Below are 24,578 nucleotides of genomic sequence, written 5' to 3'. Positions count from 1 at the left end.
ATGCGATCAATGGTGGAGGGTATATAAGATTCGGCCCGGCCGAACTTGGCACGCTTTTACTTGTTTTTAATAATTCCATAAATTTTTAAGCTATATGCTTCAAATTTCACATAAATTGTGCCAGTATTGTATGGAGGCCACCGTAGCGCAGAGGTTAGCATGTCCGCCTATGACGCTGAACGCCTGGTTTCGAATCCTGGCGAGACCATCAGAAAAAATTTTCAGCCGTGGTCTTCCCCTCCTAATGCTGGCAACATTTGTGAGTTGCTATGCCATGTAAAACTTCTCTTCAAAGTGGTGTCGCACTGCGGTACGCCTTTCGGACTCGGCTATAAAAAGGAGGCCCCTTATCTTTGAGCTTAAACTTAAATCGGACTGCACTCATTGGTAGGTGAGAAGTTTGCCCCTGTTCCTTAGTGGAATGTTCATGGGCAAAATTTGTATTTTATATTGTATGACCAGAATAAAAAAGAATCATGTCAATATATTTAGCGGTGTAAAAATGCCATTGTTTTCAAAAAGAAAAATATTTTTTTTGTCAAAAATTTTAAAAAATTTTCAAAAAAGATGCTCGCATTTCCATTAAGTTTTCGCTAACTTAAGCCATCAAAGCATTATCATTTATTTCATTTTCATAAAGCGGAGGTATTTAGAAAAGTTTTAAATGCCAATTTGTTTCATTTTGATATCAAACCACACCGTTATCTAAAGATCAATATACCCAATTTTTTTTACTAAATTTCTAAAGTTTCACAAAAAAAATTTCCAGGGGGATTTTTTCACTTTTTTGAACTTGAATTAAAGCTTGAAATGTTTCCAATAATTTAAGGTATGTCTAGCTATAATCTAGCCATAAAATAGGCTTAAAAATCGATTTTCAAGTAGTGCTATATTCACTGTTAAAAAGCCAGTATAACAACAAACTTTATTGCACATATGTGTAGGGAACATTTATTTGGTATCACTTCTTCCACAAAACACAAAAAGAATCATGAAAATATGTATCTCTTTTCCATCCGATTTTATGTATCCGGCGATTGATTGAACAGTTGAGTGGAGTGGTTCTTCGCTCCCCATGAATTTTTTTTCTGTAACGCGCAATAGGTCATTATATTTTTTTGGGGAAAAATTGTAAGTCACTCAAGGATAGCTATGATAGTGTTATCCATTAGGCGGTTTATGATCTGTGTCTGTTTCCAGTGGAACGGGAGATCTAGAGCCCGGGAGTAGGCTTAGAATGCACTTGAAAGACCCAACTGATGCGGTCGTGGTATCATGTCGTAGCAAGTTATCTGCTACTGTGACCTCGACTGGTGGAGCGGCTGCTCCAGGCTCCACTCGTAGACAGATGACTGGTCAGCAGGAGCTTTTGACGAAGACACCTGGTTCGAGTCTTAAGGACAAGGCCGAACCTAGTCATCTTTGCATGCCTAAATAATGGAATAATTGGAGTGGCATAATCAATGGACTGCCATCAGTATACTCCGATGTCCCTGCGGAATTTCCTGGAACTCCTCTAGTTTATAGCGATGCAGGCTGGTATCGGGGCCGATACAGACTAATTGCCTTCGGGGATCAATGCTCAATTGAAATGTATCGTTGCGCCCTAAAAAAGATTGGTGAGATCTGGTCAGGTGCGGTACTGAATTTATTCCTTCTCGACCAATGGCGCGCGCTTGGATACCAACGATTCCCTCAGATCCTGAATCTGTATTTGGAAGACTAAGGGAATGTAATCCCAATCCTTCAACCACCGACTGGAAGATTGGTAGGTTGGATGAGGCTGATGGTGACCGTAGACATGCAGTATTCGTACTTAACTCCGGCTATCTCGCAGACCTCTACAAGTCTGAAGAAGTTGTATCCTACGGATTCAACAAGTTTAAACTGAAGGTCTATAGAAGCGGTGGGTTTGGGGAATCAGGAGACGACTCAGCAGTTTGTGTTGAACACTTGTATGTCGAACTATCGACCACATCGCTTAAGTTTGGCGGATTTACTTACTTTACTTTAATTGGCTATGACAGAATATTTGTTCCACTAGCCGAACGCAGAATAGCGTTCTAAGCGCCTCGATCTCCTGCGCTCATTCTAAAATCTCTGACACCAAGTTTCGAGGCGTCTCCCACAACTTGATCTTTCCATCGGGCTTTTGGTCTTCCCGGTTTGCGTGTACCACCAGAAACGGCTGAACCGATTTTCTTGAAATTTTCACAGATGGTACATATTGACCCCGTGGTGAAAAGAGGGTACTACATTTTTTGATATATTATGGGGGCCGGACCCTCCCCCTTACCCTAATTTTCAGAAAGCCAGATCTCGGAGACGGGTGGTGCGATTTAAGCGAAATTTTGTGTGCTCTCATATAGTACCCTAAAAATAAAAATTTGGTATCCAAATTTCGGATGGGGTACCTAGGGGGGCTGCCCCATCCTAAAACCTACCAAACATATATTTAGACCAATCACGACAATATGGGGCTCAAATGAAAGGTATTTAGGATAAGAAAATGTATTTGATATCCAATTGTCGGACCAAGTGCTAGGGGGACCACCCCAACCCCAAAACACCCCCAAATCGGACGTCTTTACTGACCATAGCAATATGGGACTCAAGTGAAAGGTATTTGCGAGTAGAATACGAATCTGATATTCAAATGTGGAACCACGTTTCTGGGGGTCCACCCCTTCCCCAAAACATCCCCAAACTGGACTTATTTACTGACCATGATAATATGGGGCTTAAATAAAAGGTATTTGGGTGTAGAATACGAATCTGATATCAAAATATGGGACCAAGTGTTTGTGGGGCCGCCTCTGCCCAAAAACATCCCCCAATGAGGACAAATTTACGACCATAGCAATATGGGGCTCAAATGAAAGGTCTTCGGGAGTAAAGCACGAATTTGATATCAATATTCGGGAAAAATGTCTATGGGGCCACTCCACCGCCACAACACCACCCAAATTGTAAATATTTGCTGACTATTGCAATATGAGGCTCAAATAAGAGGGTTTTTAGAGTAGAACACGAATCCTATATATTTTTCAAGGCCAACTCACTGAGTGGCCGCCCATTCTTCAAAACACCCCCCAAGCCGGTCATGTTTGCCGACTATGGAAATATGGGGCTCAAATTAAAGGTATGTGGGAGTAGACCACATATCTGATATCAACATTAGGGGCCAACTGTCTAGCGGACGTCCCACCACCATAACAACCCCCAAATAAGACATATTTGCTCACCAAAACAATTTAGGTCTTAAAGAGAGTGGGACTAAATATTCATAGTTTTTAGGGCCAATACCCCAAACCGGACATATTTGCTGACTTTTGCAGTAAGGAGTTTAAATGAGATTAGAAAACGAATTTGATATCCAATTTTGAGACATTTTGAGGCCAATGGCAATATAGGGTTCAAATAAATGATATATAGATATATGAGAATAGAGCACGTTGCTGATATATTTTCAGTGCTTAGAATTTGGGGGACCACCCTAGTCGCCAAAACTTCCCTAAATCGGGCATATTTACCGACCATGACAATGTGGGGCTTAAATGAAAGGTATTGGTGGGTAGAGCAAGAATTGATACCCACTTTCGGGTCCAAATTACCCCACAAACAGCAATTTTTTTCTAACGATCGCAATATGGGGTCAAATAAAGGTATTTGGAAGTAGAAAACGAATTTGATATCCAAATGTAGGACCATGTATTTAGGGCATCACCCCTTTCCCAAAACACCCCCAAAGGTATTTGAGATTAGAAAACGAATTTGATAACCTATTTTGGGGCCATGTGTTTAGGGGACGCCTCATCCTGTGAACTCCTCTTCAGCAAATGGCAATATGGGGTTTAAATAAATGGTATTTGAGAGAAGAGCATGATGCTGATATTTTTTCAGGGCCAAGTATCTGGGGGACCACCTCTCCCCCGAAAACACCACTAAATCAGACATCATGAGAATATCGGGCTGAAATTAAGTATTTTAAGAATGGAGTACACCTTACATCCAAACTTAAATTCGTAGACCAATAAAGATTATGTGGGATTCAGATAAAGGTACTTATACTGTTAGACTGTTAGTCATGTTTGTACGGTATTTCACTAAAAGATCTTTAGTTGTCTAAAATAAATATTCCAAGGAAACTTTTGTTCGTTATAAAGTAAAAGAAGGCCCAGCGGAGCGGGCCCGGGTCAGCTAGTAGTAACATAAAGCAGAATTTAACAAAAGCTCAGAAACAATAATATGAATTTGATTAAAATTTAACGCTATCTTCTTTTGTAATATATCTTGACGTCCTTGAAATTTGGCACATGTCCTCGAGTTGCACAGTGGGCTGTGAGTGCAGTCTTCTATTCTAAAGGCTTAATTTTTGCCTTGGAATTACCAAATCTCTCCAAAAAACCTGAAATATTGGTTGTCCTTTTATAAATTCTTGGTGCGAGTTCCTTCGTATCCTTGTCCTTTTTGTTCTTTACGTGTTTTATTAGATCCGTTATCGTTTTTCTTGGGAAATCATTTTGCTCTAATATGTTTCGAATTCTCTTCTCATTTTCGATGTGGAAGGATTTGTCGCTTATTTTGAACATTAGATAAAATTTGTTGAGGTTATTGTAGCCATAGAAAGCTACCAAGTGATTGCTATCAAATGGGTCAAATAGGAAGATTGTGATTAGAGCTCAATCACTACAAGGACGGGTTGTGTACCCCTTTTTGGGTCTTATATATCTGTCGGATTTTCAGGTCAATTGAAAAGGTTAAACTGTCCTTTTCAAATGACCTGAAAATCCGGCTACTAGGAAAACGTTGTCACCATGCTGGTGTGTGGCCGTTCAGAGTGCATATAGTATGCCGCCAAAATACTTAATAACTTGGTAAGTTTAGAGGACCTCTCCTCGATGTGATGGAGCTGCCGCTCTTACTACTCAATGTCCTGAAAAGTCATTACAACGTCAGGACTATGATCTTGCGCTGGTCACATGGCGGACTTAAGCTTGAATTGAGTGAGACTGCCCGGAAATTGCGAGAGTAGATGCAGGATTATGGCTACACAAAAACCTATTTTTTCCTGTCTAAATTGTCTTCAGGCAATAGTCCTTTTGGACTACTGTAGCATTAAATTGCATTATGGTGGGAGCTTCACCAGACCGCCTGGCCATTTTGTCATCCATGTTGGCTCCTAATCTTCTCCATTTTAATGTCTGGTATTGTACTAACGTAAATTTTGAATCTTTCGGGAGCGACACAATGGACCTAAGTTCCCTGAGTGAAACTGATATTGAATGAGGTTGCTAGACGCCGAAACCGTTACAGCAGCAAACACAATTTATAAAATATTTATTTTGAAGTATACATTTTTGTACGTCGAATTCAAAAAAGAGTTGATATATCAAATTCTCCCAGCTGGGTTGATGCGGCCACCTGATAATACGCCTTGTAGAAAGAAATTCATAGAAATTTTGTGTTGGGAAAAATATCATTAAAATTAAATTTGATTCATTTAAATTTTGTCTTAAGAAATTGCATTGAGGTTTTGTTGTTAGAAAAATTTCAGTATAATATTGTCTCTATGTAGGATTTCGACCAAAATCCGTAAATTTTTTAGGAGTTGTTGTTATAGTTGTGCAAAATTTTGATCGGTTGATAAATGCGCTTCCAAAGGCTCTAGAAGAGAAAATCGGGCGACTTATGTTCATGAGAGCTATATCTAAATCTGAACCGATTTCTATGAAATTTACTAGTGATCAGAAGACTCAAAGAGAAACATTCGTGCCTAATTTCGCGAGGATTGGTTGGCAAATGACGATATTATTACAATTTCAGTCCAAATCGAACGAACATGTATATGCGAGCTTAATCCAAAACTGAAACGATTTCTTCCAATTTCAATAAGTTTCGTATGTAGGCCAAAAAATATGCCTGCAAAAAATTTGTACACAAATTAACATGGACAGACAGACGGTCATGGGTTAATCGAACAAGAAAGTGATTCAGAGTGGATCGGTATGCTTGTTAATTGGTCTATCTCTCTTCTTGGCACGACAGTAGTGGTTCAGTGTATAAGACTATTAAAAACTTGCATCCATTTTTTGAACAAGCTCAGTTTTCAAACTGCTTGAAAGTCCATACTCAGAAACGTAGTACGAAACAATTTTTAAGCATTTTAAAATTGCTTAGTATTATAAACTAAAATCAAACCAAATGGCCCATATGTGTCATTCATCGGCATAGCCTCATTCGCACGTTATCGTGATTTCGGCTATCTTAAGCACGAGTGGGTAGAAACATACCCAACAATAGAAGAATAGAAGGCATAAGAAAATTCTGGAATTTGGGTTGGCATAAAGTGGACGAATTAAACTATTCAAAAATATCTTTCCCGTCATATAAGGTCAAGTATTGGGGGAAAATTGGGTTGTCGAATTGGGTTGGCAATTATTCATAACTCAAAAAATGAAACAACAAATTTTCTCAAAATTCTTAGGAGTGAGATTTCTGGAAAACGTATTAGAGTCTTGCATTCGATGATTTCTATATTAAAAAAATAAAATAATGACGATTTTTTTTTTTAAATTTTAGTTTTTTTTTAATGTTTTTAAAACAATTTAAAGCCGGAGTCGAGAAATCTTCCTGGAGTCGGAGTCAAGTAAATGTTGCTCGACTCCCCAACCCCACTCCAAACCACGTGGAGTCGAAAGCTATTTACCCAGTAATTTAGGTAAATACCCGGGTATTTATCCATTTATATCCAAAAGCTGGTTATTTATAAGTTTGAAGATATCTTGGATATAAAAACATTGTCCAAACCTTTGTTGATGATTTCGTATTCTTTGTATATAAACCTGACCATCTGATCCCTTAAAATCGGATTTTAGTTATATATAGCCGCTATATAGACCGATCTCCACACTTAAAGTCTTGAGGCAATAAATTGGTAATTTTTCATCCGATTTCGATGAAATTTGATACAGTGCGTTTGTTAGACCTCTACACCTGTTTGTCGAATATCGCCAAGATCGGAACATATTTCGATATAACTGCCATATAAACCGATTTCCTGATATAGAGTATTGAGCCCATAGAAGGAGCATTTTTCACCCGATTTGGATGAAATTTGAAACAGTGCGTTTTGATAGACCTCTACACCTGTCTTTTTTTTTTTCATTGAATTATGTTGATCCATTTGAAAACAGCCAGGAAAAGCCAACATGAACAGAGAGGGCAGAGTGGTCAAAATTAATCATACAGTATTTATCTTTATTATGAAAACCTATCGGTCCTTTGAATAAGAAAAATAAAATATAGGAATTTCGTTGCGGTTGTTTGCGGTATTATTTTTCAACTTTCCCACCCAAGACGGAGTTTAAGGTAGTTAAGTGTCAATCTTTGCCATAGAAAAATAGATATTAATACAAAAAATTTCTATAGAAAAAATAATTTTGGAGAAAAATCTTATTAGTTAAAATGTTGTCAAAATTGTTGAGAGTAAGAATAAGAACACTCCCCCTTACCCTAATTTTCAAAAACTCCAGATATTGTGTTTGACAATATGACAATATTAGGCTCAAATGAAAGGTATTTGAGACTAGAGCACGAATCTGATACATGGGGGTCCACCTCACCCACAAAACACCCCCATACCGGACATATTTACCGACCATAAGGCTCAAATGAAAGAAATTTGGGAGTAGAGCACCAATAAGATATCCACATTGGGTCGAAATATCTGAAAGGCCGTACCAGTACCCCCAAACAGGATTTTTTCCTGACCGTGCAAGCATAGGGCTCAGATAAAATAATAGAGTGAAAGAAGGCGCAGCGGAGCGGGCCCTGTCCAACTTGCCTAATATAAAAAATGAATTTGTGTTTGTTTGTTGTCGCTTTGTTTGTTCGTTCCGTATAGACACAAAAACTGATGAACCGATTACCTTTCAATTTCCACAGAATTTGTAGGTTGGTCTGGAAGGAAACATAGACTTATAATTTGTTGATATCATAAGGGGGCGGGGCCTTTGCCCCAAAAGTTCTATCCAAAAATAAAAGTGTGCCGATCAGGTTTTCAGGTTGAAAGGTTTTCAGGAGTAGAGTACGAATTTCATATTAAAAACTGGGTCCAAATAACTGGGGGCCGCCCCAACCCCAATACATCCTAAAATAGGTTTATTGGACGAGCATGACAATATGGGACTCAAACGAGAGGTGTTCGAGAGTAGATTACCAATATAGCCAGGAAGAAGGAATATGTTTTATAATTCGTTGATTTTGGAAGGGGGCGGGACCTCCCCCGTTTACCCAAAAACAACACCCAAAATCAAAAGAGGACCGATAGGGACAATATGGATATCAAATGAAACGTATTGAAGAGTAGAATACGAATACCCAAGCAGTCGCCCTAACCCCAAAACTTCTAAAAGCAGACAAATTGAACGATCATATCAATATGGGGCTCAAATGAAAGGTATTCGGGTGTAAATTACGAATCTGACATACAAAATCAGATCGAAGAGTAGGGGTCACCCCACCCCCGAAAAACACACCAAATGGGCATATGACCCATCATGACTATCTGAGACTCGTTTTGTTTGTTCCGTAGAATCAAAATCGGCTGAACCGATTTTCTCAAAATTTTTACAGATTGTTAAGATATCGGATGGTGGCGGACCCTCCCCTTGCGCCAAAAAACGCCACCCAAAACCAAAAGCGGACTGATAGACACAATATGGGAATCAAATGAAAGGTATTGGATACTAAAAAACGGAATGTGGTCCAAGTATCCAGCGGGCCGCCACAACCCCAAAACTACTCTAAACAGATATATTCGACGTTCCTATCAATATGGGACTCAAATGAATAGTATTTGGCAGTAGATTACAAATGTGACATAAAAATTAAGTCCAAATAATGGGAGGTCGCCACACCCCTAAATGGGCATATTAGCCGACCATGGCTATATGGGACTCAAATGAAAGGTATTTTGAAAGTAGATTGCGAATATGACATTGAAATTTGCGCTCAAATCTAGGCGGCGCTATTCCTCCCAATAATACTTCAAATAGGGTAGTTGACCTCTTATGACAATATGGGACTCAAATGAAAGGTATTTGAGAGTAGGAAACAAATTTGATATCCAATTTTGGGGCCAAGTGTTTGGGAGTACGCCCTCAAAGCACCCCCTAAACTAAACATCATTTCCGACTATTGCAATGTAGAGCTCAAATCAACGGTATTTGGGAGTAAAGAACAAAAAGAAACACCCTCCAAACGGTTCATAAATATCGACCATGGCATTATGGGGCTCAAATTATAGGGATTTGGGAGTGGAGCACGAATTTAATATTTGAATCGAAATGGCTACCCTATAAAGCACTTCTCATTACCCTAGTTTTCAAAAATGTCATATCTAGGAGAAATTTCGTTCGAAATTTCGCCAAAAACGAAACAATGTTTCTATTGATAGGGGTCGGGTGCCGCGGGGGCCGCCCAAAACCCGCCAAATGGATATATAGACCAATCACGACAATATAGACCAATGTGTTTGTCGAGTCCAAACGGCGTGCAGCAGTGCGACACCTCTTTGGGGAGAATTTTGTGCATGAACATGCATGGCATGGTACTCACAAATGTCGCCTGCATTAAGAGGGGATAACCACCGCTTTAAATTTTATCCGATGTTCTCGCCAGGATTCGAATGCAGGCGTTCAGCGTCATGGGCAGACACAGGCTACAGTGGCACGAATTCGATATCCACATTCAGGGCTATGTGTCCCCACACTAATAAGATATTATGGAGTAAAAGAAAGCGCAGCGCAGCGGAGCGGGCTCGTTTCGGTTAGTATTCTATAAAAGCAAAATCAGCATTCCGGTGATTAAACCAGGGGGTTTTGGCTCACTTACGCCCACATCTCTATTTGACTAGATAAAAAAATCCGAATTTAACTGAATTTATTTTTATATTTTTTCTTTTAGAAAATTGGAGCAGGAACTCCTACACGCCAAGCGTATGATTTTCAAGTCGCTCCCCACATCACGTCTTTGCAAGAAAACGGATAGCACAGCTTTTGCACGAGCTTCTTTGCATCTAATGGAGTTTAAGCGCTTGCTAACAAATCACACGAAACAGTTGAATGATTCGGGCCACTATGATGCGCTATTGGATTATGTTTTTATGGCTTGGCAATATGTGAGAGCAACACCCAATTGGGATAACATCACACACAATAATGTACGCAAACAATGCTTTAAAGTTCTTACATGCAGCTGTATGGCAGCCATAAAATCTGGTGGCTTACGTTTGGGCACTAATCGTATTCAAACACTGGAAAAGAATTTACATGATTGGTCGCAAGATTACGAGGATGTGATGTCCTGTGTGAATACAATAAACAAGACCCTCTCAAAAGGACGCACGAGCCTCTAAACCCTATGAAACTCAAAAGACATAAGGGTCGATTAATTTTGTTGATACTCTTGTACATGGTTTTTTTATAAATAATAACTGATACAATCCATTTATTCATAAGTTGTAATAACATACGTTGTAATAGCAGCTTATTTAAGTTTACGAAATCATAATCCAATGATTTTTTTTATCAAAACTAAGACCTGCATTATTTGCTGTTATTTTTTAAAAATACCTACACTATTTCCCGTTAGTTTTCGAATATTTTCGATTTTTACGTGTATCTTAATTTACGAATTCATGCCATATTATTTTGTAATTTTAAATATTTGTTAATTTTAAGATTTTACCAGACGACTTTAACTATTTCCCGACATTTTATGGTATATTCACAAATACCCTCTTCGAAGAACGTGACAATCGTTTGCCATTCGCTATACCAAAAAAACAAACTAAATCTTTGAAGTATCTTTCATTTGATTTAATTTAAACGAGTATTATTTGTTATTTTTTTATTATTATTTTATTTTAATTGAGCTATTTTGGTTTTTTTTTGTGTACCCGAGTAAAAAAAAGATGATATGATCAGATCTAATTATATCTGGCGTCATATAAAATTGGATCCGCAAAGTGGTTATATATAATTGGATCTAATTAGATCAAATTAGGTCTAATTTGATACAATCTGATACAATTAAATCTAATTTTATCTCGAATTTGTCCCAAATATAATCTCCCCGACCCAAGTAAAAAATAATAATATGGTCAGATCCAAAGATATCTGTCATCAGATATATTTGGATCAAACTATGTCTAGTTAGATAAAATTAGATATAATAAGATTCAATTTGATCTCAGATTTGTTTCAAATTTTCATCTTTCTTACTAGGGTCATAATTTCTTAGGCTATATATCCGGTTTTAACCCATTAAAAGCAGAAAAAATATTAGAACTCGTAAATAAATGTATTCCAAATATAAATGCGTTCTATTTTACTTAGTGTTGCGAAACAATTGCTTAGTATTTGGCTAGCGAAAATGATACACTAGCGTATATCGAAGAAATTTTTTTTTATTAAAAATACGTCCCCTACTACATTTATCAAGAATGACACGATCTATTTCTGCTTTTCTGAAATGTATTATTATGGCCTCCACAATAGGATGGGGGTATACTAATTGCGCCATTCTGTTTGTAACTCCTCGAAATATACCTCTGAGCCCCATAAAGTATATATATATATTCTTGATCGTCATGTCATTTTAAGTCGATTTAGCCATGTCCGTCCGTCCGTGCGTCTATCTATCGAAAGCACGCTAACTTTCGAAGGAGTAAAGCTAGCCGCTTGATTTTTGCACGAATACTTCTTATTAGTGTAGGTCGGCTGGGATTGTCAATGGGCCATATCGGTCGATGTTTTGATATAGCTGATCGAGGATCTTGACTCCTTAAGTCACTAGAGGGCGCAATTCTTATCCGATTTGGCTTAAATTTTGGATGAGGTGTTTAGCTATGATTTCAAACAACTGTGTTAAGTGTGGTTTAAATCGGTCCATAACCTGATATAGCTGTCATATAAACCAATCTGGGGTCTTGACTCCTTCAGCCTCTATAGGGCGCAATTCTAATCCGATTTGGCTGAAATTTTGCATGAGGTGTTTTGTTATGACTTCCAACAACTGTGCTAAGTACGGTTCCAATCGGTGCATAACCTGATATAGCTGCCATATAAACTGATCTTGAATCTTTACTTCTTGAGCCACTAGAGAGCGCAATTTTTATCCGGTTTGGCTGAAATTTAGCATGAGGTGTTTTGTTATGACTTCCAACAACTGTGCCAAATATGGTTTTAATTAGTCCATAACCTGATATAGCTGCCATATAAACCGATCTGGGATCTTGACTTATTGAGCATCTTGAGGTCGCAATTATTATCCGATTTGGCTGACATTTTGTACAACGATTTCTCTCATGAACTTCAACATACATACGTCACTTATGGTCTGAATCGGTCTATAGCCTGATACAGCTCCCATATAAACCGATCTCCCTATGTTACTTCTTGAGCCCCTTAAGCGCGCAATGTTTATTCGAATTGGCTGAACTTTTACATAACGCCTTCTACCATGGTCTCCAACATTCAGTTCTATTATGGTCCGAATCAGATGAAAACTTGATATTATAGCCGGGCGAACTTAGCACGCTTTTACTTGTTGGATTGTATTTTATTCAATACCAACACTGATTGATATTTTGCCGAATGAATTCTATCAGCATTGGATTTACTACAAAAACTAATAGATCATCCAACATTAAATAAGACGGATTTCTTTTCTTTTCTACAGGCCTGTAAGCCTTACGTCCTTTCTACTCAAAACCATGGAACGCATTGTGGATACAATGATAAAGAGTAGGACACATAGCGAACTGCATAAATACATACAGCATGCCTATGTCAAGGGAAGGCCGGTGGAGACTGTCCTGTGCATAAAATAGAAGAATCCTTCGATGCCAAGACGTACATATTAGCGGTTTACATTGACATCGAGGGGGCTTTTAATAATGTACGGGCCGACACATTGATCCAATCCTCAGACCAGTACCGGGTGGACCGGATCCTCAAAGACTGGATAAACTATATGCTAAGGAACAGGTGGATTAATTGCGGGTCCCATGACATCAATCTAAGGGAGAAAGTGGTACAGGGCACGCGACAGGGGGCATTTTATGGCCACTCCTTTGGGTGACCACAATAAATAACATATTACGGATGCTGACTGAGGAGGGATTTGAACCCGTCTGCTATGCAGACGATGTTATAATACTTTTTAGGGGTAAGCATCCGAACCTCTATACAGAAGCGCCAAAAAGGTCTGGCATATGGCGTATGACTGGGCGAGACCCAGGGGTCTCAATGTTAACCCAGAGCAGACTGAAATATGCCTGTTCACGAGGATGACGATGGTGGCCCAATTTGACGCACCACGTTTCCTCAATAGAATGATTTCGATATCTGACAAGTTCAAATACTTTGGAGTGATCGTGGATAGCATACTTAGTCGGAAGTCCACATTCAGGAGCGTACTGAGTAGACGGACCATAGACTATGAGACTAAAGGCGATGGGAGAATGGATTGAGAATGGGAGCAGCTCATACCTCGCGGTATAATCGAGGCGACGATAGGAAACCTGGAAGGAAGTGAAGAGGTTTCCGATCGGATACCTGAGACGACCATTGAGGTCAAGTGCGAGGAACTGCTGCCAGCGGCACAGTCTTGGACTGACGGAACCCTAGTATTGCCGTCTGGAAGATCATGTTACACGGATGGATCAAAGCTAGGGGACAGAGGGCCTGGGGGTCTACATTGAGAAACAAGTGACTGAACCACCTCACGGAATGCGTAAGGTGGTGTGATGCTAACGCTAGGACGTCGAGTGTGAGCATCTTTGCGGACAGTAAAATGGCCATAAGCGCAATAACAACCAGGAAGGTAAGGCCACGAACAGTCTTGCAGTGTAAGAAGGAGATTAACGCCTTCTCTATAGATGGCACAATCCGCATCGTTGGGTGCCGGCCCATAACTAGTAAGGGTGAATGAAAGGGCAGACGATTTGGTAGTGAAGGCCAGAGGACTGCCGTCAATAAACTTGGTTAACCCGAAGCATATCGGGTCCACGCAGTCCGCGTTAAGGGCGTGGAAGTGAAGTGGTCGGTGGGATGGCAAAAATCCGGATCGTAAGAGGACGGGGCTACTACCGAAAGGACGTAAGAAGGAGGTCAGTATAGCTTTTGGTATCAGTACGGGACACATAGGACTACGAGCTTACTTATGCAAAATCGATGCGGTAGGTGATAGCATGTGTAGGGCATGTGGGGAAGATGATGAGACGTTGGAGCATTTCCTACGTCATTGCCGGTACTTAGGTGGGGTCACGATACCAGACATGTTCAAACTTGGGGAGTGGTATGGAAAACAAGGATTTTGTAAGTAGCACGGAATTCCTAATATAAAAGGTTGCTTTTCGAAGTTACTTTTTAGTTTTTAGAGCGCACAACAAGCCGATTACTGGCTTAGGTGTATGTCCATAGCGGCAAGGGGCGGTTTAATATCTCTTTTCAACCTAACCTAACATGTATGTGTATACGTCAGGTGCTGGGCTCCTTTATGGGCAACATCTGCATTTCCTTTTGAATCTTCATCATTAGCAAAAAGCGCGCATCGAACAAAAAACTTTGGACTAGAAATAGTAAACTACCTTGAATTGGCGAAAGGTGCAAATGTAATTCAAAATATTAGTTTTTTTAATAATTTGCATTCTGGGACTGTGTTACGAGGGCTGCAATATAAGTTTCTGGCTTAGGCAATATAAAGTATTGCCAGGTGCAATCTTACATTACCATTAAAAAGTTTGACATTTTCAAGCATACTCGTGCTCAGAACCTTAAGAAAATTAATTTGACAAAAGATTAAGTTAATCGTGAACTTTTGACGTGTATCTCGACAAGAGTGCATTGATGAACTTACATCTAGGTATAGCGATAAAGCACCGTCCTATAGAACTGTGAAAAACTGCTTTAATGAATTCAGTAGTGGTCGAAGCTCGCTCAAATTCGAATTCCGTGAAGGTCATCCAAAAACGGCCGTTGTGCCAGAGAACGTTGATGCCATGCTCGAACTTATAATGCAAGATCGTCATGTGACATAACGTAAGAGAGTCACCCTTGGCCATTTCTTCCACCACTATACATTCGGTATTACATGAACACCTTGCCTTTAAAAATACTTTTATAAGATAGTCATAGGTAACGAATCGTGGATCTATGCGAATGAGCCCGAAACAAAACAACAATCGAGGCTGTGGGTCTTCGAAGTCCGTCGTATTTCTTCCGTAAAACTGGTAATGTGGTGGTTGTTCCGCTTGAGGAACATAGGATGGTCAATTATGAGTGGAACATTACAATTTGATTGCCTGAAGTCGGGGGATAATTTCGAAAAACGATCCAGGGAAGGCAATTCATTGTTCGCCATGACAATGCGAACCCTCACAGATCGGCTCAAACCTTCGCTTTTTTTAATGGCCAAAACGTCGAATTGACTGGTCATACGCCATACAGCCTTGACTTAGGACACAATGACTTTTTGTTCACGTACATTAACCCTCCGACGGTTGAGTCATCCGTTGCCCTTATACCAAGTGCAAGGTCCTTGTGCTTTTTGTATGGAATCTTATATATAAAAATCAATTTGTGTTTGTTTGTAGGTTTGTGTGTTCCTTATAGACTCAGAAACGGCTGAACCGATTTTCTTGAAACTTTCACAGATGGTGAATAATGACCCCGTGGTGAAAATAGAGTACTACATTTTTTGATATATGAAGGGGGGCGGACCCTCCCCCTAACTCTAATTTTCAGAAACGCCAGATCTCGGAGATGGGTGGTGCGATTTAAGCGAAATTTTGTGTGCTCTCACATAGTAACCTAAAAATAAAAATTTGGTATCCAAATTTCGGATGGGGTACCTAGGGGGGCTGCCTCACCCTAAAACCTACCAAACATATAGTTAGACCAATCGCGACAATATGGGACTCAAATGAAAGGTATTTAGGATAAGAAAACGTATCTGATATCCAATTGTCGGACCAAGTGCTAGGGGGACCACCCCAAGCTCCAAAACATCCCTAAATCGGACATATTTGCCGACCATGACAATATCGGACTCAAATGAAAGGTATTTGCGAGTAGAATACGAATCTGATATCCAAATGTGGGACCACGTTTCTGGGGGTCCACCCCTTCCCCAAAACATCCCCCAAACTGGACTTATTTACTTACCATGGGAATATGGGGCTTAAATAAAAGGTATTTGAATGTAGAATACGAATCTGATATCCAAATATGGGACTCACCAAAATCATCCCTCAAAGGAGACAAATTTACGACCATAGCAATATGGGGCTCAAATGAAAGGTCTTTGGGAGTAAAGCACGAATTTGATATCAATATTCGGGAAAAGTGTCTATGGGGCCACGCCACCCCCACAACACCACCCAAATAGTAAGTATTTTCTGACTATTGCAATATGAGGCTCAAATAAGAGGGTTTTTACAGTGGATCACGAATCCGATATATTGTATATTTTCAAGGCCAATTCACTGAGTGGCCGCCCATCCCCCAAAACACCTCCAAGCCGGGCATGTATGCCGACATGCAAATATGGGGCTCAAATTAAAGGTATGTAGGAGTAGACCACGTATCTAATATCAACATTAGGAGCCAACTGTCTAGCGGACGTCCCACCACCATAACAATCCCCATATAGGACGTATTTGCTCACCAAGACAATTTGGATCTTAAAAAGAGTGGAATTAAATATTTATAGTTTTAGGGCCAATACCCCAAACCGGACATATATGCTGACTTTTGCAATAAGGAGTTTAAATGAGATTAGAAAACGAATTTGATATCCAATTTTGAGGCCAATGGCAATATGGGGTTCAAATAAATGATATATAGATATATGAGAGCAGAACACGTTGCTGATATATTTTCCGGGCTTAGTGTTTGGGGCACCATCCCAATCCCCAAAACACGCCTAAATCGGGCATATTTACCGACCATGTCAATGTGGAGCTTAAATGAAGGGAATTGAGGGTAGAGCAAGAATTGATACCCATTTTCGGGACCAATTTTCTGGGGGTCTACCCCTTTCCCAAAATACACCCCAAACTGCAATATTTTAGTGACCATAGCAATATGGGGCTCAAATAAAGGTATTTGGGAGCAAAATACGAATTTCCCAAAACACCCCCAAAGGAAAAAAAAAATTTCGACAATGCCAATATGTGGCTTAAACGAAAGGTATTTGAGATAAGAAAACGAATTTGATAACCTATTTTGGGGCCATGTGTTTGGGGGACGCCTCATCCTGTAAACACCTCTTAAGCCAATGGCAATAAGGGGTTTAAATAATTGGTATTTGAGAGAAGAGCACGATGCTGATATTTTTTCAGGGCCAAATATCTGGGGGACCACCTCTCCCCCGAAAACACCACTAAATCAGACATCATGAGAATATCGGGCTGAAATGAAGTATTTTATGAATGGAGTACACCTTACATCCAAACTTAAATTCGTAGACCAATAAAGATCTTATGGGATTCAGACACTTTACTTACTTTATTGGCTACGACAGAATATTTGTTCCACTTGCTGAACGTAGAATAGCTTTCCAAGCGCCTCGATCTTCTGCGTTCATTATAAAATCTCTGACACCAACTTTCGAGGTGTCTCCCACAACTTGATCTATCCATCGGGCTTTTGGTCTTCCCGGTTTGCGTGTACCACCGTGTTTGCCTTCAAAAGACTTCTTTGCTGGAGCTTCTTCATCCATTCTGACAACATGAGCTAGCCAACACAGCCGTTGTATTTTGATGCGTGTAACTATGCTATCGTCGTCATACAGATCATACAGTTCGTGGTTCATACGTCGCCTATATTCTCCGTTAACGCAAACTGGTCCATATATTTTACGAAGAATCTTTCTCTCAAATACTCCAAGCACTGCTTCATCTGCTTTCACAAGTACCCATGCTTCAGAACCATATAACAGCACGGGTAGTATCAGTGTCTTCTATAGTGTAATCTTCGTCTGTCGAGAGATGGCCTTGTTTCTAAACTGCTTACTTAGTCCAAAGTAGAATCTGTTTCGCTTAATCTCAAAACTGGTGTCATTCGTTTCGGTTACGGCGGTGCCGAGGTAGATAAAATTATTGACTATCTCAAATTTGTGGTTCCCAACTTTCTCCATTTTCTTTATCTGCTCGGTTGTGCAAGGCTTTTTGGGAGCTGAAACCATCCATTTTGTCTTATCTCCATTTACAGCCAGACCCATTTTCACTGACTCTCTTTCGATTCTTTCAAAGGCTGCAGTTATTACTTCCGGTGACCGACCTATGATATCGATGTCGTCGGCATAGGCGAGTAGCATGTGTTCTCTTGTGATTAGTGTGCCATATCTATTCACATCTGCATCCCGTATAATCTTCTTCAGCAGGATGTTAACGAGATCTGCTTGTCTGAAACCTCGTTTGGTATTAAGTGGTTCGGAGAGATTCTTTCCTATTCTTACTGAGGAACGCGTATCAGCAAGCGTCGTCCTGTAGAGTCTTATTCATTTTGCAGGGATACCAAACTCAGGCATGGCTTGAAAAACCTTTGAACGTAAAGGAGTATCGAAGGCGGCTTTGTAGTCAACGAAGAGATGGTAGGTGTTGATTTGTCCTTCTCGGGTCTTTTCCAGGATTTGGCGCAGTGTGAATATCTGGTCTAGGGTGGATACCTGGTCTAAAGCCGCCTTGATAGGGCCCAATTATCTCACTGACTTTAGGTTTCAATCTTTCACACAGTACGCTCGAGAGTATCTTGTATGCGATGGGGAGGAGACTTATTTCTCTGTAGTTGGCACATTCCGTCTTGTCTCCTTTCTTGTGAACGGGTCATAGTATGCTAAGGTTCCAATCATCGGGTATGCGTTCTTCTAGCCAGATTGCACAGATAAGCTGATGCGTACGCCTTATCAGCGTGTCGCCTCCGGTCTTAAACAGTTCAGCGGGTAACCCGTCGGCTCCTGCTGCCTTGTTGTTCTTTAGCCGGGTCACTGCTACTTGGACCTCATTCTGATTAGGAGGTAAACATTCTATACCATCATCAGGGATTGGTTCTGCGGTATCCTCTTCGCCGCTAACATCGGACACTAGCAGTTGGGTAAAATGTTCATTCCATATCCTCAGCATGTTATCTGTGTCAGATACCAGATTTCCTTCTTTGTCTCTGCAATAGGATGTGCCTGCACCAAAGCCATCGGTTTGATGTTTAATTCTTTGGTAGAATTTCCGGACTTCATTCTGACTCCTATACATCTTAATTCGCTCACACTCACGTCTTTCCATTTCCTTTTTCTTTCTGCGGAATAGACGTTTCTCCTCTCTCCTTTTCTCCCGATACCTTTCCTTTATCTGGCGCGTTGCTACTGATTGCAGGGTTGCTCTATATGCCGCATTCTTGGCTTCAGTAGCATCTCGACACTCTTGGTCGTACAATTGGTTTCTTGGAGGAGGCTTCCGGTACCCAAGTACGGATTTCGCTGCATTTCCCATGGAGTGGGCAATAGTTTGCCACTGCGCCATTATATCATCGGAACAAGGAGTGCTTTCATCAAGCAGTTGGGTCAGTCGAGTGGAGTATGCCGCTGCCATTTGTTGTGTTTGCAACTTTTCAATGTCCAGCTTCCGTGCAGTGTCAGATCGTACTTTCCTCGCCATGTTCAAACGGGTGCGAACCTTTGCTGTAACGAGGTAATGATCCGAATCTATATTCGCTCCACGGATCGATCGTTCATCTAACACGCTGGATGAATGCCTTCCATCTATCACAACGTGATCAATTTGGTTTCTCGTGTTTTGATCAGGTGACAGCCATGTGGCTTTGTGAATATTTGTAAGTTGAAATCTGGTGCTACTAACTACCATGTTTTTTGCCGCGGCGAAATCTATCAGCCTCAACCCATTACTGGACGTTGTCTCGTGGAGGCTAAACTTTCCGACTGTTGGACCAAAAATGTCTTCCTTCCCTATTTTCGCATTAAAATCTCCCAGAACGATTTTAATATCATGGGCGGGGCAGCGGTCATATTCTCTCTCTAGGTGCTCGTAGAAAATATCCTTGGTGTGCTCGTCTTTGTCTTCCGTCGGGGCATGGGTACAAATAAGGCTGATGTTGAAGAATTTGGCTTTTATGCGGATTGTGGCTAGCCTCTCATCCACCGGAGTAAAGCTGGAGACAAGGTGTTTCAGTCTCCGACTAACCACAAATCCACAACCAAATTCATGCCTCGTGTTATGGCAGCTATAGTATAGTTCGTCACCGTTTGGTGTTGTAGTGACACCATTCCCAGTCCATGGCACTTCCCGTAAGGCGGTAATATCTGCCTTGTACTTCTCTAATACATCCGCCAGCGTGTATACTGCACCTTCTCTATAAAGAGTGCGGACATTCCAGGTGATCCGCAAATCATGGTCCTTTTTTCGTTTGCGTGGGTCGTCAACGTTGGGGGGTCCGTTTTTATACCCTCCACCATAAGATGGGGGGTATACTAATTTCGTCATTCTGTTTGTAACTACTCGAAATATTCGTCTGAGACCCCATAAAGTATATATATTCTTGATCGTCGTGACATTTTATGTCGATCTAGCCATGTCCGTCCGTCTGTCCGTCCGTCCGTCCGTCCGTCCGTCCGTCCGTCCGTCCGTCCGTCCGTCTGTCTGTCGAAAGCACGCTAACTTCCGAAGGAGTAAAGCTAGCCGCTTGAAATTTTCCACAAATACTTCTTATTAGTGTAGGTCGGTTGGTATTGTAAATGGGCCATATCGGTCCATGTTTTGATATAGCTGCCATATAAACCGATCTTGGGTCTTGACTTCTTGAGCCTGTAGAGTGCGCAATTCTTATCCGATTGAAACGAAATTTTGCATGACGTGTTTTGCTATGATATCCAACAACTGTGCCAAGTATGGTTCAAATCGGTCCATAACCTGATATAGCTGCCATATAAACCGATCTTGGGTCTTGACTTCTTGAGCCTCTAGAGGGCGCAATTCTTATCCGATCAGAATGAAATTTTGCACAACGTGTTTTGTTATGATATCCAACAACTGTGCCAAGTATGGTTCAAATCGGTCCATAACCTGATATAGCTGCCATATAAACCGATCTTGGGTCTTGACTTCTTGAGCCTCTAGAGTGCGCAATTCTTATCCGATTGGAATGAAATTTTGCACGACGTGTTTTCTTATTATATTCAACAACAGTGCCAAGTATGGTTCAAATCGGTCCATAACCTGATATAGCTACCATATAAACCGATCTTGGGTCTTGACTTCTTGAGCCTCTAGAGTGCGCAATTCTTATCCGATTGGAATGGAATTTCGCACGACGTGTTTTGTTATGATACCCAACAACTGTGCCAAGTATGGTTCAAATCGCTCCATAACCTGATATAGCTACCATATAAACCGATCTTGGGTCTTGACTTCTTGACCCTCTAGAGGACACAATTCTTATCCGATTTGAATGAATTTTTGCACGAAGTATTTCGTTATGATATCCAACAACTGTGCCAAGTATTGTTCAAATCGGTTCATAAACTGATATAGCTGTCATATAAACAGATCTGGGGATTTGATTTCTTGAGCTTCTAGAGGCCGCAATTCCTATCCGATTTGGCTGAAATTTTGCATGACGTATTTTATTTTTACTTTCAACAACTGGGTCAAATAAGGTTCAAATCGGTTCATAACCTGATATAGCTGCCATATAAACCGATCTGGGATCTTGACATCTTGACCCCTAGAGGTCGCAATTATTATCCGATATGCCTGAAATTTTGTACGATGGATCCTCTCATGACCATCAACAAACGTGTTTATTATGGTCTGAATCGGTCTATAGCCCGATACAGATCCCATATAAATCGTTCTCTCTATTTTACTTCGTGAGCCCCAATGGGCGCAATTCTTAAACGAATTGGCTGAAATTTTACACAGGCCTCCAACATATAAATTAATTGTGGTCCGAACCGGACCATATCTTGATATCGTTTTAATAGCAGAGTAACTCTTTTCTTATATCCTTTTTTGCCTAAGAAGAGATGCCGGGAAAAGAACTTGACAAATGCGATCCATGGTGGAGGGTATATAAGATTCGGCCCGGCCGAACTTAGCACGCTTTTACTTGTTACTATTCCTTTGTTTCTCATAGTAGTTCTCAGTTTTCCGGGGGCGGGTTACAGGCCCAGCGCCCCAACCGCATGGGATTCAGATAAAGGCACTTATATTGTTAAACTCGTAGTCAAGTTAGCATGGTATTTCACTAAAAGATCTTCGAAGATAAATATTCCAAGGAAACTTTTGTTCCATATAAAGTAAAAGAAGGCGCAGCGGAGCGCGCCTATTAGAATTTTTTTTATACATAACATCATTAAATTTTTATGAATTCTATATGAAAAAAGCCTAAAAACTATTGTTGTGTATATTGTCCCTCGTTTGAATGCTCTGCATAAACTGGATTGTTACAGGAATGGCAACAGGCCCTTGTTTTCCGCTGCCGTCCGTACACAGAACGGCATAGGCGACATAAGTGCAGACGGTGCAGCTCCTTCTGTCGGTCTTGATAATATCTAAAAGTAACAAAATTATGTATTTATTCTGGTTTTGAACATTAGAATTGGTTTTTCTTACCTTTACATCAAGTGCTTTAATTGCGTTTCGTATCCTTGGATATGGGGTTACGCGGTTGTTCCGCGCTAATTCCTCTATCCATGGTAGTGGCAATTGTTTTGCAAGCTTCAGTAGGAATGACCGTCGCACAGTGGGATGGGAAAAAATAAGTGGAAATAAGTCTGCCATTTTGGAACGGATAGAGATATATTTATTAAATTTTACATGGTTATAGCTGAAGTGTTCTCCAGTTTATATGCAAAAATAAAATAGTAAATTTTATTAGCTTTCCAAATCAGTTAAAAATTTTAAATCAGTTCAGAAATGCTTTCACAAGCAACAAAATAAGAGAGCAGACTCTGCGAAAATTTCGAAAAAAAAAATTAGTCAAATGTCTTGGACATTATAAAGATATCGCGCACATTTAGGCCTGTTTTTTGTACGGCCTTTAAGCACTTTCCAGCAAAAAAAAAAAAAAATTCAAAAAATCGGACCATAAATGCGCTTTTGACAGCCCGAATTAAGTTTTGTAGGGCCGAGGTGACCAACTTGAAGGCCCACCAATGGGCCCCTGGGACTTCTAAGGCATGTAAACTGGATAGCACCTCATCTATAACCATGTAAAAATCGACAGGATAAAATGATTTTGGGTCGCACAACCACTATATCTTTATACCATACTTGGCAGGCTTCGATGGAATGTATTGTGTGAAGCGGGTGCGGCATCTGTATGGGAATAACTGCTCATGAACGGTCACTGCATCATGCGGAATGTAAGCAGCTGCGGAGTTAGATTGAAATATTTGGTAAATGACGGCCGCAGTTTTGCTGTTGATTAGTCGCTGCTGTTTTGCGTATTTCCATTGTCAAATCTAAATCATTGTTTTAGGCATTTCATACGATAATGATAATGCAGCTTTATATATTGGACAGCGCGTTGGGCCCCATAACTCTTCAAGAGGTTTACTATTCGATTTAGTGGTCCAGCATACAAAATAATAGCCAAAAAAACATCGAACTCTTTCAAAGTGATTGATTTCCATTCCTTTATGTTAGGTGGATTTGCCACTCCACTTCCCTGCCTTTCCGATTTGATTCGCGTATTATGATGTGCGCCATGTCTTCGATGATGAGCGAGCGGAATATGGTAAACGAATCACGGGTGGTTCCTGCTGGTCCCGAAAAACAAACCAAAATACAGTGCATTTATTAATTTCTTGAAATTTCAGAACAAATTTCCCAGCGGACTTTTTCACACGTTCCCGTACTAAACACATTTAAATTTCAACAGAAACTAAACTATTGGTCGTATCGCCTTTTTTTGGGATCAATTTTTTTTTTAAACTATTCTAGATTAAATTTTTTTGGAATACATGTGGGGGTTGGGTATACTTCCCATGGATCATCAAAGAGTAATATCAGTTTGAAAATGACAAAAGGGACCTCAGGGACCTTCTCACCCGCCGGAGGGTTAAGTTTAAAATTAGTGGTCAATGGTTTAGGTCGCCAGAAAATACTGTTGAAGCGTTCAATAACCATGTTTTGGAGGTGTATCAATCGGGAGTGGAAAGTGTTTCGACAGTGCTTTCTTTGAAAAACAATAAAAACCATTTTGGATGGTAACAAAATTTTATTTTGATTATTAGTCCAGACTAACCTAGTCTAACCATGTTTGGCCAAAAATTCGCATTGCATTTGTAACAATTGCCAAAGTACAAAATAATACTTAACACTGACTAATTATTATTAGATTACAAAAGAAATTATTTTTGTTGGCTCCCCAGCCAATTAATAAAAAAACTGAGCATGTAGATAGATCTAAGCATTCAGGCAAATCATCTTATATATAAAATTGAATTTGTGCTTTTTTGTATGTTTGTTTGTTGTCGGTTTGTTTGTTTGT

General features: G+C 40.2%; 1 protein-coding gene across 1 annotated transcript in view; it reads left to right on the top strand.

Moving 5' to 3' along the window:
* Positions 1 to 11,383, top strand: part of LOC106094473 (uncharacterized) — a 56,091-nt gene extending 44,708 nt beyond the window's left edge. The window contains exon 2 of the mRNA XM_059362621.1: positions 9,970 to 11,383. Within this exon, the coding sequence (XP_059218604.1) occupies positions 9,970 to 10,420 (451 nt within the window). The 3' untranslated portion in view covers positions 10,421 to 11,383. The remainder of the gene's footprint in view (positions 1 to 9,969) is intronic.
* Positions 11,384 to 24,578: the final 13,195 nt, after the last annotated feature.

The sequence above is a fragment of the Stomoxys calcitrans genome, chromosome 1 (genome assembly GCF_963082655.1).
Source record: "Stomoxys calcitrans chromosome 1, idStoCalc2.1, whole genome shotgun sequence".
In the NCBI taxonomy this organism is placed as follows: Eukaryota; Metazoa; Arthropoda; class Insecta; order Diptera; family Muscidae; genus Stomoxys; species Stomoxys calcitrans.
Note: the sequence above shows the minus strand (reverse complement) of the source record. Positions and strands in the feature narration are given on the sequence as shown.